The 15038-nt window shown below is 35.7% G+C and overlaps 1 protein-coding gene across 1 annotated transcript in view; it reads left to right on the top strand.

Moving 5' to 3' along the window:
• The window catches only part of SRFBP1 (serum response factor binding protein 1), a 65769-nt gene that overhangs the window by 10766 nt on the left and 39965 nt on the right, over window positions 1–15038 (top strand). The window contains exons 2-3 of the mRNA XM_039733137.1: window positions 10682–10770; window positions 11720–11792. Coding sequence (XP_039589071.1) covers window positions 10682–10770; window positions 11720–11792 — 162 coding nt within the window. The remainder of the gene's footprint in view (window positions 1–10681; window positions 10771–11719; window positions 11793–15038) is intronic.

Consider the following 15038-nt stretch of genomic DNA (forward strand, 5'->3'; position numbering starts at 1 on the left):
GGAAGGGATTTGAAAGTATTTGAATAATAGAACAGATGAAAATGTTGGTTGGGTGATGGGGTGTGTTGAACAAGAAGAAATAGGTTGATGAATGAGGAGAGCATACAAGGACAGGAAAGAGGAAATCTGTTTGGTGAGAAGCACCTAGAGGTTGAAGAAGAAGGTAGCAAGCTTCAGAAGAAGGAAATCTTCCAACAGAACCAGCACTTGATGTGGAAGAAAAGTTGTCAGTGGCTGGACAATGAATGTATTATTGGGCAGACAGGTGAGAGTACTTGTTCTGTCACAACAAAGAAGGTTTTGCAGGAACTTTTAAGCATTGCTCCAAGTTGTTAGCAAGTAGTACTGGGATAGTGGTGTACAAATCTGTTGTAGATTTGGCATCTTGGCAACTGATGGAGAACAACTTGTGGAAAGGTATTTAAATTAACAAATAGATGTCAGACATCTGGCAGGGATATTTTAAGTGCTTTATTTCTTCTACTTTTCATACTTGTCCTTTTCCTCAGTTTCTATTGATGTCATAAAGCTAGGAAGAATGCAGATTATTAGATTTTTGGGGTTTTTTCAAACACTGATTTTCCCATGTGTTTGCGTTTATGAAAAATTCTCATCATTAAATTGTTTTGTTTTTTAAACTGATTTGAGGGAATAAGGAACACTAACTGGTGTAACAAGGTATTTCTGCATTCCCACTAGCAAGAATTCTTGCCACCCTTCCGAAAAGACTGAAAAGTGGCTTATATGGTAGTGCTACTTAACTTTTAATTTTTTAAATAAAGCTATAACTACTGACTGAAAGTTCCCACAAAAAACATAATAACAGAGAGTACCTTAAGAGATGAGCAGTTTTTCTGTGAGAAGCAGGATAGCATTTCAGACTTTGTCAGGCCAATAATACTGCAGCATGTTTGAAGCCAGTGGAAGTTTATCTCATGTTCTGGTGATGTTCATAGTCTTTGGATGAATACTCAGTCTGTTTGGAAGAGTAAGTCAGAAAGATCTGTGATGCAAGTTTGGATTTCCCTTATATGAGGTTTTTATCAGGGTGTGTTTCCTGAGGCCATGGCTTTTGCTGGTCACTGGCATACCCTAGGTCTGAACAGGAGTTGGTTGTACTTACTTGTACTCATGGGATGCATTTTGATACTTACTTTTTATAGGCATGTCAGGTATCTGTGCTAGGAGCACCATAAGAAAAGTTAGATTGTCTATTAGTAACAGGAGTTTCATGCTTCTTCAAAGAAATTTGGGGTTGGTACCATTTTGTGAATAAGGTGGTAGACTTTTTCTTTTTTTAAGAAGAAAGGCAAAAGTACCAGGTACTTTGGAAGCCATAAACCACAAACACATCTTTTCTGTTTCCCCTATTTTCTTGTTCTCTTTTCTTTTTTTAACAAAGGACTTTTTTCCTTTAAAAATGTGGATACTAAATCCTTCTTTATTTCTCAATAGCTTTTTCCCCAGACATAAGAAGAAAATGGCTATGTAGTATTATTATTCATTTATTTATTTTTTATTATTATTTATTTTTCCTCCTGGAAATCAACTCACTAAATTTTATGTGATCAGTGTTTTAGATTTAACACCATTCTGTTCATTTCTTATTATGCTGTGTCATTCCATGACATACCGCTCTACTTCCTGTGTGAAGTTTTTTGTTACGTCTTGTGATGCTGCTTTTATAGATGATTTCTTTGTCTTCCTAAATGTTAATACATGTCATATCAGAACATCAGACAAGAAAGCACACTTGTGAAAACTACAGCTTATAGAGGCGAAACTTTTATCGTTATTTGAAAATATACTTGTAGGACTGAGATTTCTTCAGGCTCGGAGGACAGTGTAATAGGGAGAGCAGCATATCCCTTGAAAATGTGTCAGTGCTGTTGATGAAAATTAGCTGTAACTGTAGCAAGATGTAACTTGAGGCATAGTTTGCTTCTGTCTAGAACACGGACTTCGGCATGAGCAGCAGAAGTTGATTGCTGTTCCAGTCACACCACCAAACATACCTCCAAATTAATACTGGAATCACTGTGATTGAATTTCATGTTTGTTAGGGAGAAAGGTTCTTACCCAATTTTGACAGTTTTCTTTTCATAATGGCAGTTCAGCTCTACAGGTTTGGATCATGTTTGAGACCTATATAATTAATGTAAAAAATTACATAGATTGTCACTTGAGTCAAGCTGTGGTGTCATGCTTCAGATTATGCACGAAATGTAGATTTATGTAGCTTGTGATCAGTGTTCTTTACCAGCTGCTTTTAAAAGGCTCACCATTTGAAGAGGAGTAGAAGCCCTCAGCACTCTTACTATTTATTCATGTGTGTTTACCCTCATAAGTCTTTTGTCACTACTGGAGCTTCTGCTGTTATTGTCTTTCTGTAAAGTCAGAGCTTAAGGAGGCATGAAATTCATGTGTGAGTTCTAGCTAGAGCTCTGGTCTGATTAAGAAGTCCTAGACATCAAAGTCCATTGAGTTGAGCTTGTCTGTATTTAATGCCATGATCACATCCTCCTTCAACATTCCATGGAAATATTTATAGCAGAGTGGTAGCTGGGGGTTTTCAAACTTGCTGATCAATTAAATACAGAGTTAGAAATTACCTTCAGGTCCTCTATTTTGGAAAACATGTATAGTTTCTACTTCCCTGTGGATGCAGTAGTATATCTAATACAGCATTTTGAGACTAGTTTATAACTGTTATTTCTTATACGGACGTTTGCAGTTACTGATGTGTGCACAGGGTTCAGAAATGTGTCTAGCCATCTCATGATCCTGGTTTGGACTTGAATGCTTTCTGAAGTACTGCATAGGCTCTGACTCCATCCAGTGAGACACTGACTTTGAAGCAGTAAATCCATTAAATTTTGGTCTTTGGCAATGATCAAGTAATTCTAGGCTAGTCTTACTCCTTCCCAACTATCTTAGATGCTTGGAATTGCTTTCCAAAACCTTTAAATGAAAATTATCTTTTCTAGCATTTCCGAGTACTCACTGTGGTTTCCACTTGGAGAAATTACACTAGAAATTACAACTGTTCTCCATGCAGAAGGAAATACAATGCTATATGGAAAAAAGAAACCCATATTTCAGTGCTTCAGTTGAGAAAATACAAAGAAAGCAGCGTGGGCAGCCTGTGGAGGAAGGGTTTGACAGTAACTCACAAGGGGTGTGTGCATTACTTTTCCTGTGAGGAAGGTGGAAATTCGCCCAAGTGGGTGGTGTGCTTTATTCATTCATCCTTAGCAAATCCCTTGGGAAACCTGACAGTGTGAGTGGCTGAGTACCCAGAGCCCTGAGAAGCTGCAGGTATTTTGCTTTCTGGATGCTCTAGCTCTGGATTTCTGTCAGCTTTGGGCAGCCGGGTGAAATAGTCTAATCCAGAAGAATTTACCTCATATTTCAAGAATTTTTGTACGTTCTGATACTGGGATAGAATTGAATCCACTTGATTCAAACCTGTTCTCATGTAGCTGCAGATGACAAAGGCAAGATTAAGATGTCAGTGGTGTTGATTAACATGACGTTGGCACACACAGTAATTGAAAAACTGTGTTCCTTGGCACTTTCTTTGTTGGGATTTGATCTTTATATTAAATGAAGAGAACTCATTTATTGTAGTCTCATATGTTGTGGTCCACATCTGCCTTCTGCCTTCTTACTTTGCTCTTTTGTGCTGGAACTAGCCAACATTCATGTGACCATAAGGGAAAACAGTTCAGGAAACTGATCTGGCTGAAAATTCACCTTGTTTTGATTTTTTAATATATTCTTTTTTGCAGTATATATTTGTATAAAACTGTTCCGGAACTGGACACTGATACTCCACACAGATGTGTTTGTGTTGTTTCTTGGTTCTTCTGCCACTCTACTTAAATGTTTTTATAATGAAATGTATGAAGCTCTATTAAGTCTTTATGCCTAGTTCCACATATTTTGACATGTATAAAATATATACTGTAATACAAGGGTTCTTTTTGTAAAAAATAGGAAAAAAAAACAACTTGGCAATTAGTAGCTTTTCGCAAGAATCTAAAAATCATTAGATCTTTCAAGCTGGCATTCCAGATAATAGAGAGAAATATTGGTAATGAAGTTCCAGAAACATTTTTTCCCTTAGATTATTCACTCAAGAGATTATGTACTGTTGTTAGTTCTGGCTAATTTGTGATCCAGCTGCAGGTGTTTTGAATTTTAAAACTCTGTGTTGCCAAATAGCACCAAAAATTAACATTGAGAATACTCTGTTGCCATGGTAATTTCTTTGTTAGAAGATTGCCAAGTAACTATAAAGTGAAACCAGTGTTTTTGATGTGCCTGAAATGAGGAAGGGAAAGATGACCAGTGAGACTGAAACATTACTGAGTTCCATGGCTTTTTTACAGGTATTGGAGAGACCTTGAATATTCATCTTAAACATTTTACATTCTTTGTATCATTTGATTTGGTGGTTTTTTAAGCTGGATTTCTTGTTTTCACACTTGTTAATGTGTAATCTAAGCAATTTGTAAAAATTTGTAGAAAAGGCCACTGTACAAAACACAAGTGATTTTGGTGTATTTTTAGTGACTTCTTGCCTTTCTACTTTAGCAGTACAGTTTAAACTTGAAGTTCAAAAGTAAATCTCATAGTAAAATCTAAAACCTATTGTGTACCTACAGGCATATATATAAATAATATTTTCCTTTTGCTTTGAGCAATTTTGATTCTAGTAGACCAGGCTCTCATTTCAACCTCCTAGGATTCTTTGGCATGAAGGGAATGTTTGAGGGCTCAATTATATCTTGTACCTGCAATTTCTTCTTTTTCCTGTCATTCATTCACTAGGCTTTGGTAAATGGTAGTTTAGCAATAGCAATATGGTAGGCTATATTTAAAATACTCTTCCTGGGACAGAATTAATAGCCTTGGTTCTTGATGTTTTCTCCTTGGTATTCCACTCTCACGTGTGACCCTCATGTCAAATAAGTCCTGTAAGCCTGGAGAGTACAGGAAGAAACTGAAATGGAGAAGCAAGCTCAGAACTACAGTCTTTTTCTTCTAGGCATCAGGTGATAGAAAGGACTTTAGAAACCTTATATTGTACCTTATATTGAATTTGAATATGTCTATGTAAAATTACAGGACACTGCTTTAGGAACAGTGTCTTCAAATTGTAAAAGAAATATTTTTGCAGTTGTGTCTGCAAAACTGTCTTGTTAAAGACAGTTTTCATAGACAGCATGTTGAGGGAGAGGCTGGGGGCCTCTGTTTAATGAGTGTGTATTTGTTCAAATTAGGGATATTTCACAATGTTATAAACTCTTACAAGAAGGTTTTTTTTCACTAGATGAGGTTACATACAGTGTCCTTCCTTGAAGAGAACAGAATGATTTGTCTTTTCTGCTTGCTTGTACCAGAAGTAGGACTAGACTGTGTGCTGGCATAAAGCAGAAGTGGATGAAGAAATTCTGGTCTGTCTAGTGCTGGTTGTTTAAGGATTTAGTAATTTAAGTGCATTATTGGGTCAGGACCAAAATATTCAGTACCTCATGGACTGAAGCCCAAGAAGAACAGTTGTATGTGCTTCAGACTGCTCTGAAGAAAAGGACATGTCCATTAGTTTATTGGCTTTCATGCATTTTGGATAGCTGGGGCTAACTGTGTAAGTTAACTTCTATTAAATTTAGTTAAAAAGAATTTAAGGTATTCAAGGTCCTTCAGATGTTTTCATATATGATATTAGCTTGTGTGTGTGGTAATATTAAAAAAAAGCTTTTCTTCACAGTTGTTCTAATATTTCAATGTTGTTAGAATAAAATACATCCAAACAAGTCATAGGTAGAAACATATTAATGCTTTTCTCAATCCATGGGATTTCTTTGTTTTAAGTAATGGTTTGGTTTGGGGATTTTTTTTTTTTGTCAAGTACAGTTGATACCATAGTTCAGAGTAGACACGTACCTTTCTTGATACATCTACAAATCTTTAGTCACACTTTCCTTTTTTGTTTTTCTAATTGGCTGAACACTAGCTTAGTTTGGAGTCATGTTGCTTGTACAGACCTCAAAACAAGTTTCAGAAGTGGCCAAGTATAATATTTTATTCTAATGTAATGCTCGTTTGAGAACTTTGCTGCTGTTGTCTTAAAAATGTGAAGGCAAATATCTTTGACTAGTCATATGAATTTGAATGTATAATTGTACCTACACTGTCATTTTATCCACATACCTTTGTGGGTTTTTTTTACCATCCCTAATATCAGGACTGTTTTGTAGTAATTCAGACCTAAACTAGCCTTCTTGATGTTTTGTCTAAAAATGCCCTACATTTCTCTTAAAAAGACTTGAATATTTTCAAGCCAGTTTTTTTGGAACACCTTCATTATGTGGGAGGCTCTTAAAATAACTTCCTCCTCTATTGTAGAAAACATGTGTTTTGTCTTATGTACAATAACAGCATCCCATTAATTTAAAAGGGTTAATGTCTGTGATCAGAAGCCCTTTCCTAACACTTTCTAACACTGATTTAGGAACTGATTCAGCCCAAGACTTTTGTTAGTCAAAATTAATTTGTAACTTCCAGTGAAATACCAGTGTCAAAATGGAACTACTTCATGGAAAAATCCTAGAGAAGACTTAAGAGATCAAAGGTACAATTAAGTAATCCTGTGTCAGTTTCTTTCTGGCCAGGAGAAGGGCTTGGACATGCTGCGGATTGGGAAGGTCTGATTGAATTTCCACACAAAAGGACAAATCTCTAGGAATAGCTATTAACCCTTTGGAGCCAGGTATAAAACCTGAAATAGAAAGGAAAGTAGTTGAGGCTATTAGTTTCTCCCTTTCTCAGCTGTGCATTGTGGGTTAAATACAGTTCTTGTGATGTCTTTAAATACACACTTTATTATTTGCTAGAAATCACACTCTTGGTTTGATATGTACCCTCTGGTGCCTTTGTACTGTGAGTGGTACCCATTGAAGTTGGGGCTGTTTTTGTTGCCAGATGAGTACTGGGAGCATTGTGCCAAGTGTCACATGAATGTAGGCTGTGTTGAAGCCAGCAATTCCTGTTACAGTCTCCCTCAGTAATGTGCACTCCTTGGAAAAGGTGAATTGCAGGGGAGTTTCTAGTTCTTGTCTGGCTTGTCATCTGCTGATTCCCTGCTGTGCTCTTTGTTTTCCCTTTCTTGAAAGGGCAGCAGCAGCTACCATCTGCCCATGGCTTGAAATGGTTTGCATGCTGCTGGTTGGTACATGTCAACGCTTTGTGGCAGTGCTTACTGCAGGTGGAAAGCTGTTGGCTTGATGGATGCCTCTCTTTGTGGAGTACCATCAGTCATGGAATTTTTTGAACTTCATCTTTGTTTAGTTTCAATAGTAATATAAATATATTATTTTGTGAAAGGGCATAGTGCTAAATGGATGATTTTTGTTCATAACCATAGCTTCTGAAATATGTTTGTGTACATTCTATATGTTACTACCTAGGCTTGTTTTCAAAAGTGAGTTCATTTGTTTTATGATTTCTTTTGTATTTAATAATTGATATGTAGTCTATATCTACTCTTACTTTGATATGATCTATTTTTATTATTAATGTGTGAACACAGACATTTTGGTAGCGTTAATGAGGAGGTATAGTTTAATTGTCTCATAAATAGTATTTCCCAACAAAATTAAGAACTGTCTTCAGCAAAGGAAAACATCTCTTGTTCTTTGTTCAAAGAAATCCTTGAAGGGGTTATTTCCACATATATTTGCAGACTTCCTTAATTTCCAGGAATCCTAGATCCTATTGATAGAAGAAATTGTTTGGTTTGTGTTTTGCTTGTTTATAATAATTCTTTAGTGCTTACTGTCACTGCTGAGTACATTAAAAGTCCTTATTGCCTGGTCTTAAGGCATAAAGTCTGATCCTGACTTAGACTGCAGCCTTTTTATGTTTCAGTGCAAAGACTTCTCCTTTCCCTACTGTCTTTTTTTGAACTATTTATAAAAAATACCTTATTATATTAATAAATATTTGTTATTTTTTGAAAGTCATGACTATTCTTGGTGGGTTTTTTTGTTTGGTTTGGCTTAGTTTGGGATTTTTTTTCTACTGATGGCAAAGTTGCCTCTCTCACTTTGTAATACAAGAGACCAGGGCCTACCCTGGTGGTCTAAGCCCCATTGTTTCAGGCACACTGTAAATCTGAAGCTAAACTTTTTTGATTTCTTTCCCAAAGAGCTGACTGCTTTCTTGAGAACGTTATGAGTACTTCCAAGAACAGAGTTGATGCATACTGTCCCGTGTGAAAGAAGTGACTGGATTACATAAATTGATACTCCTAGTCTGCCAAGGAGCGAATACCTTCCCTCATTCCTGCTGTCATGTCTATACAGCCTTCACTGGCTGGCAGCAGAGGAGGCTGAAGTTTGGCTCTGATAGGCCCTAGAAACATGCTGTGTGTGCATTAATATTTCTAATAAAAAATACCTGACAAAACATTTTTGAAAGTTAAATATACTTCATCTTTGCATACACAGTAAGTAATATGTAAAGTATGCATTTAAATTCCAGTATGTTTCTAGCTTGTGGATTTTTAGGTTTTTTGGATTTTTTAGTTTTTTGTGGTTGTTAAAAAAATAGAGAATAAAAAAATCACAAACTCAAAACAACCTCCCCAGAGTTCTAAGAATGCATACCCAGTTTTCCTCTGACATTCCAAACATTCCATTCAGTGTACCAGTATGTATAGTACTGAAAAGGTGTTCAGACAGAAGCTGCCTTTTTTTTCTTTCTTCCTTTTAGAAGATATACTACAGGGACCTATGATAATCTTATTCAGTGTCTTATAACAAGAAATATCTGCATGCCTTGATTGCAAATGGTGATGTTATGGGTTTCTTCCTTAAGGAGTTGAAGTCTCAAGCAGTGCTGCTGTGTAGCAGCACTTGGTGCTTTTTAGCATGTGATTTCTGCTGTTAACTGAAGTTGAAATGCTTTTGTAGGTAGATCTGTGTGTATAGTTACTTTTACTAGGGTAACTAAGGTAAGTACTGACCTTTGCTGTAACAATTTTTGGAACAGGATACTACATTTAGGTCACTTATTTGTATCCCAAGACCTCCTCTACCTTTTTATTTCTCATAGTGCAAGTGACTAACGCTGCCCCCCATACAATTCCCCTCCCTTGCTTCTCAGAGGAGCACTGCTTCCTATGTTCCTTGGCTTGCCTGGCAGACGAAGGCTGACAATCAGCACATACCCCCTCTCTAGAAATTGTTTTGCTTTGATTCAGCCTTCAGTGAAGCTACTGGTAAATGCCATTCAGGGCTTAACAACTTGATTGAATCAGTAATCTAAGTTACAAACCTAATCAGTTATGCAAAGTATGTGTTCTGCTTTCCTTTTGGGTTTTTTAAGTGTCCTCTTTATGGTCTATGGCAGGGTGTATATGTACTAGCCAGATATGTACCCCATGTATATGTACCCCATCACAGGTGTGAAGTACTGCTCTGTGAGCTTTGAAGATTTTTCTTTTTGTTTTTTTTTTTTTTTGTTTGAGCTTGATGTAGGTTTATAGTACTAATATTCTTGACCTGACTAGGTGGTGGAGTTATCACTTTTTTTTTTTGATGTTATCACTGAGAAATTAGAATAGAAATCTGATGTAAAGAACTTTATTGAGAAAGAGGTGCCAGCTTAATTTTGAAACTTATCCCAATGGATAAATTTAAGATAAATGTAGCTTTTGTCAGGAAGACTGATTTTTTTTCTTTTTTCTTGTTAGTATTTCATGTTATTCTAAGTTTAACTGTTAAATACAAAATTTTAATAGACATAGTAAGATCTATATGTATAAATAAGGGGGAAGTTGAGTTGTAAAAATAAAGGATCACTACTGACTCCCTGTATCTGAAACGTTCATCATTAGACAGTACCTAGGCTTAAGGTTTTCCATTATGGAATTTAATTGCAAAAGATTGGTATGATTTTTTTGTTCATCCTGTCTGATAATAATAATGAGAATTCTTTCTTTGTTATTGATGTGAAAATTAAGACCAAAATATCATTGTCAAATTTTCGTTAAAACTGCCTGCCTTAAATTTGGGAACAGAGTACCAGGTAGGATGGCAGGTTAAGACAGACTGTAGCAAGTTAGAAATCATTTGGATGTTTGTTTTCAACAATAATTAATTCAAATATATAAAAAGAATAATATCTCAATTCTGTTCCATAATAAATAATGTTAATTTTTGAGAGTCTTTCCTTTACACTTGACGATATTTAATAATTAAAATGCTTTTATGTGTTATGCACCAATGGACTTAATGTACTGCTGGTGTTTCTCTGGGACAAAATAAGCTAAGTGAAGGCAAAAGGTGAGACATTTCAAATTCGTAGCTTAGTCTAGCTCTAAGAATAATATTAAAGTATGGCTAGTTAGGAATGTCTTGTCTTCTATTTAGACCTCAGACACATTTTTAGACTGTTGGTTATTCTTCCTCTGATGTTTATGGAAGCAGTTTGATTTTAATGGAAATCTGAATTAATTTGAAATGAAACTTGGTTAGCAGGGAAATGCACTCTGTTTTCAAAATATTTCTCTTTGAACTAATTTCTAAAATTTAAGTCAATGCAATGAATGTATTGTATATGGAACATAATCAAGGAAAACAGTTTATAATGTCTTCCATATTTCTTACAGGTTGTGAAGATGAGAAAAGATGTGAAGAAGGCCAGAGTCCTCACTATTCGCAAACTAACCAGACACATCGGGAAATTAAAGTTGAAAAAGTCAGTTTTATATAATAGTGGTTTTTTTGTGGTTTATAAATAAGACACTATTTTAACTGTTTTCACAAAAACAAAAAAAAGAGAGAAAAATGTACTACATTGAAAACTTATGGCACTAAAACGCAAATTTGTCTTATTTTAACATAATCGTAGACTAAAAATACTAACTAAAAGGAGTTTCATAAAGCAGAATTGGGATGACTTTTTTAATGGGATTGGAAGGTGATCTGAATCAGTTACAGAACCTTTTACAGCACATCTGAAAGTGTGCTGTAAAAGATTTCATCTTTTAGGTTATTCTGCTGTTGAATTTAAGTTGCACCAAGTTTTTTCACAATAGTTGTCTTCAGGAGTATGTATCAAAAAATACTTCATTTTCATAGATATACAGGTCATACTTGATTTTTAGTAATTACTATTAATTGGTTCTTATATAAGCAGCTTAAATAATATATTGTAGATTGTTTTTGAAGATTACTGGCCTGAAATAACTTGGCATGTGTCTTAGAGATGGTGTGAGATACATCTCACACTGTGTTCATAGTGTAAATTGAGGATACTCTCACAATTTTAGCAAGTTGTCCAAAATAAGAAGCAAATCCAATGAACTTCCATGTTTAAGTACTACAGGTCTTAAAATAGAATTCTATTTGAGACACTGATGTCGCCTGTTCTTGATATGAATTGTGGTTTTGTATTTTCTGATACAGTAACATTTGTTTTCACATTGTTCTGCTTAATCCTCACTGTTTCCTCTGCTGTTCAGTTCAGCAAAAGCTTTAGGCTATGTTCAGCTCTTTGCTAAAATGTTCATTTGCCAAAAAGGGATTGTGTTTATGCATCATCTCCTGATTTATTTTTTTTTTTTATTTTGCTATTTGGTATTGCCAGAGAGGAAATAAAATAACTAAACTGAGATTTCTTTAATAACAATAGACTTCACTTGCAGGGGTTCAGAAGACTTGAAATTAAAGAACCAAAAACGAGTTGAGAGATTAATAGAAGAAATCCATGCCATGAAGGTAATGCCATGTGTAGATAATTCAATATTAGACACAACTATTTTAAATTGTCTGGTTTTTGCGACTGCATTACTGAAACTTTAAAGTATTTTCAGAGTAAGCTTGAACATTAACATAGCTAGCAAATTGTGAGTATTTGCGTTTGTCAAGGTGTTAAACAATTTGAGTCTTAAGCATTCCAGACTAAACATGAATTTGCTTACCAGTGTGTGGTGTTTGAAGTTTTTACTGTAACAGTTAAAGCACAGAATTTGAAGTTCTTGTGCTGCTCAGGGGTATGGGAAGGCATTTTGTGTGTCTGACAGTACAGTATCCTCGTTGTCTGTCCTGCAAGCTCTAAATATCATGCCATTTGTATTTGGTTCTGTAATAATTTCAAATTGTAGCTGCAAGGGACTGGTTACACTTGAGTCAGATCTTTTTTTAGTGTTCAGCCTTGCTGTTAATTCATACAGTGTTTGTATCTTATATGTTATGACATCAAGAAAATGCTTCAGAAATTTTATAACTTCATAATGATTTGTGCTTATCTCTTAGTTGATACTACATAAAATTATGTATGGTGAAATGGGTTATGAATTCCAATCATAGGACTTGAGCACAAGTCATGTATAGGTTGTGACAAATGTTTTCTCACAATATGGCTGTTTTGATTGTTTTCTTGATAAGTGTATTTGATAACTGTAGTGATTATATCATTATGCTACTATTGTGTGCTATTCTGGGAGCACACAATATTTTTGTTTGTTTTTAGCATTTCTCTTTCATTTCTCAACCTTGCAGCAATCTTAGCCTTCAAAAAAGGCTAATAACAGGAAAGGCTTAATTGACCAATTTATATGTGCTTTGTGCCAAATTGATGAAGTAGAATCAGAGGGATTTTTAGCTTAATACTTCCAGGAAGAGTCTTCATAAACCAGCAAAAGGGAAAAGAAAATGGGCAGCACTGCCCAATCACCATGACAGTAATATTGAGGCATTCTGCATTACTGACTTGCCATCAGTCCTAAACTTGGTCTTTTTTCTCTCTCCTTTTTTTTTAAAATTTTTTAAATTGTTTTTTAATGCCAAGTATGTGCGTCTCCGTTTCTAAGAGAATGATGAAGTGATCAGGTGTGCTGGACCACTGAGCTCAGAAGCCCATGTTTTTTTATGGGGCTTTTGTGAATGTTTTGAGAGGGTTTCACTGCAAGATTTGTTCTGCACGCATTTACCAGGAGTTTTTGTTTTGTCCACATTGTGCTTTTCCTGCCAGGATGGGTTCATGCAGACATCTTAAAGCCTGCTTGCACTCAGGACTGTATTGGCCAAGTACATTCAGGTGTTGCTTCAGTTGGCATGAACATGTACAAGGCTTGTAAATGGTAGCTTTAAGAGTGGCTATCAGGGGAGGATAGACTTGTAGTCTAGAAAGCTCAGGGCAAATTTTGCTCTGAAATAGTTTGTAGAAAGGGAGGAGTCCTCAAAATAAGCAGTTGAGAAGGAAGAACTCTCCCTTTTCTTGGGTAGATAGCTAGTAAATGCACTTGGTTATCTGAAATTTTAAGTGCTGTGAGTTGACTTTATTGTTAAAAACAATGTACTGTTATATTACTATTTAATAGGGAAAAGGTTTGTTTACTTGGAGATTTTTAGACTTCAAAAATGCACAAGTTGACACTTACTAGCTCTACAGTACCTTTGTTTCTTAAATGAAAGAAAAACTCCTGTTTCTTATAAATTGCTACCTAAAAGACACTATATTTATGTATTTTTCCAACCACTGTTGATTTCTGCACTAACAGAGATTTTTAGAGTTGACATTGAAATATTCCTCATTCAGCACGGAAAAAATAAAAAAGACAGCTTTCACACCAACTGGTAATAGTCCTTCACATGACTTCAAGATTTTATATTGGTGAAATCTCACTCCAAGCAAACTTTTGTCTTAAGTTATGCATCATAAGATGCATTAAAATCACCTTCACATAACTCAAATTAAGAACTGGAGAATTTTAAGGAAAGATGGACACAATAGAAATAGAAAGTGGTCTATAAAGTTGCAGTTTAGAGCAACTAAGGTTTGAGTTATTTTAGATTATTTTAACAGTTTTAGTGTGTGGATCTCAAACACATGCCAGAGGAAATTCAAAATCCTTTCAAAATTGATGGATTGCATGGTGGATATAGTAATTTTTCATGTTACGTTAACATCAAGAAGTTGTCCATTAATTTCTCATTATGTGTTTTTATGCAAGAAAAAATGCCTCTTCTCTCTTAGTGAATGATTAGTCTTGAGGAGCTGCAAACTACAAAGAGCAGTTCAATGGAAAAGACAAAAAATCCAACAAAATAATGACAGCAGCCAAAGTGGTTTGGAGCCAGAAAATGGATGTTGCACCAGAGTCTGATAGTATGTGTATTTTCATGATAAAAGATTTATTGAAATGGTAACTTAAAACTTCTGGAAATTCTTTATTGATTGAAGGCCTAAAGGCTTTCTGTAGGCTGAAAAAAATAGCGCAGTTTTTTTCCAAGTTCTTCCCAGTTGCCAAAGTCGTGGTTTGACACTGGATAAGCACCAGGCACTCAGGAGAAAAACTATTCACTCATATTCCTCTGCTACAGCTTAGCAGAGGAGGCAGAAAGAAAGACTCAAGGGCTCATGGGTTGAGATAAAGATTAGGAGAAAACACTCCAAGGGCAAAACAGACTCAAAACTTTAAAAGGTATAAAGAAAAATTTGTTAACGGGATTAAAAGATGTTAATAACTAAACCTTGAGAACACTTCTTCTTCCAGCCTCTCCTTCTTTCCCACTGACAGTACAGGGAGACAGGGCATGAGAGTTTTGTCAGTTTTTCACTCAAAATCTTAGGGAGAGGAGGCTCTTCTGCTATGCTATGGGGACCTTCCCATGGGAGACAGTTCTCTGCAGACTTTTCCAGAGTGGTTCTAATTTTCACAAGTAGCGGTCCTGCCCAATCTGCTGTAACATGAGTCCCTCTCCCAGTCAAAATAGTTTTTCCTAACTACATGTTATGGGTCATATTCATTCATGAGGTACATGCAAGTCTTTTAAGGATAAGCTGCTCTAGTTTGGAAACAAGGTTCTTCTACCTCTGGAAACAAGGGTCTGCTCTCTGTTTGGGTTTCCTACTAGACTACAGCTTTTCAGCATGCACCTGCTCCAGTGTGAGCACCTTTTCTCACAGCCTGTGAATGGATCTCTGGATTCCCCCATGCACTTCACGAATTACCAGGAAAC

The sequence above is a fragment of the Passer montanus genome, unplaced genomic scaffold (genome assembly GCF_014805655.1).
Source record: "Passer montanus isolate IOZ18808 unplaced genomic scaffold, ASM1480565v1 scaffold83, whole genome shotgun sequence".
Taxonomy (NCBI): domain Eukaryota; kingdom Metazoa; phylum Chordata; class Aves; order Passeriformes; family Passeridae; genus Passer; species Passer montanus.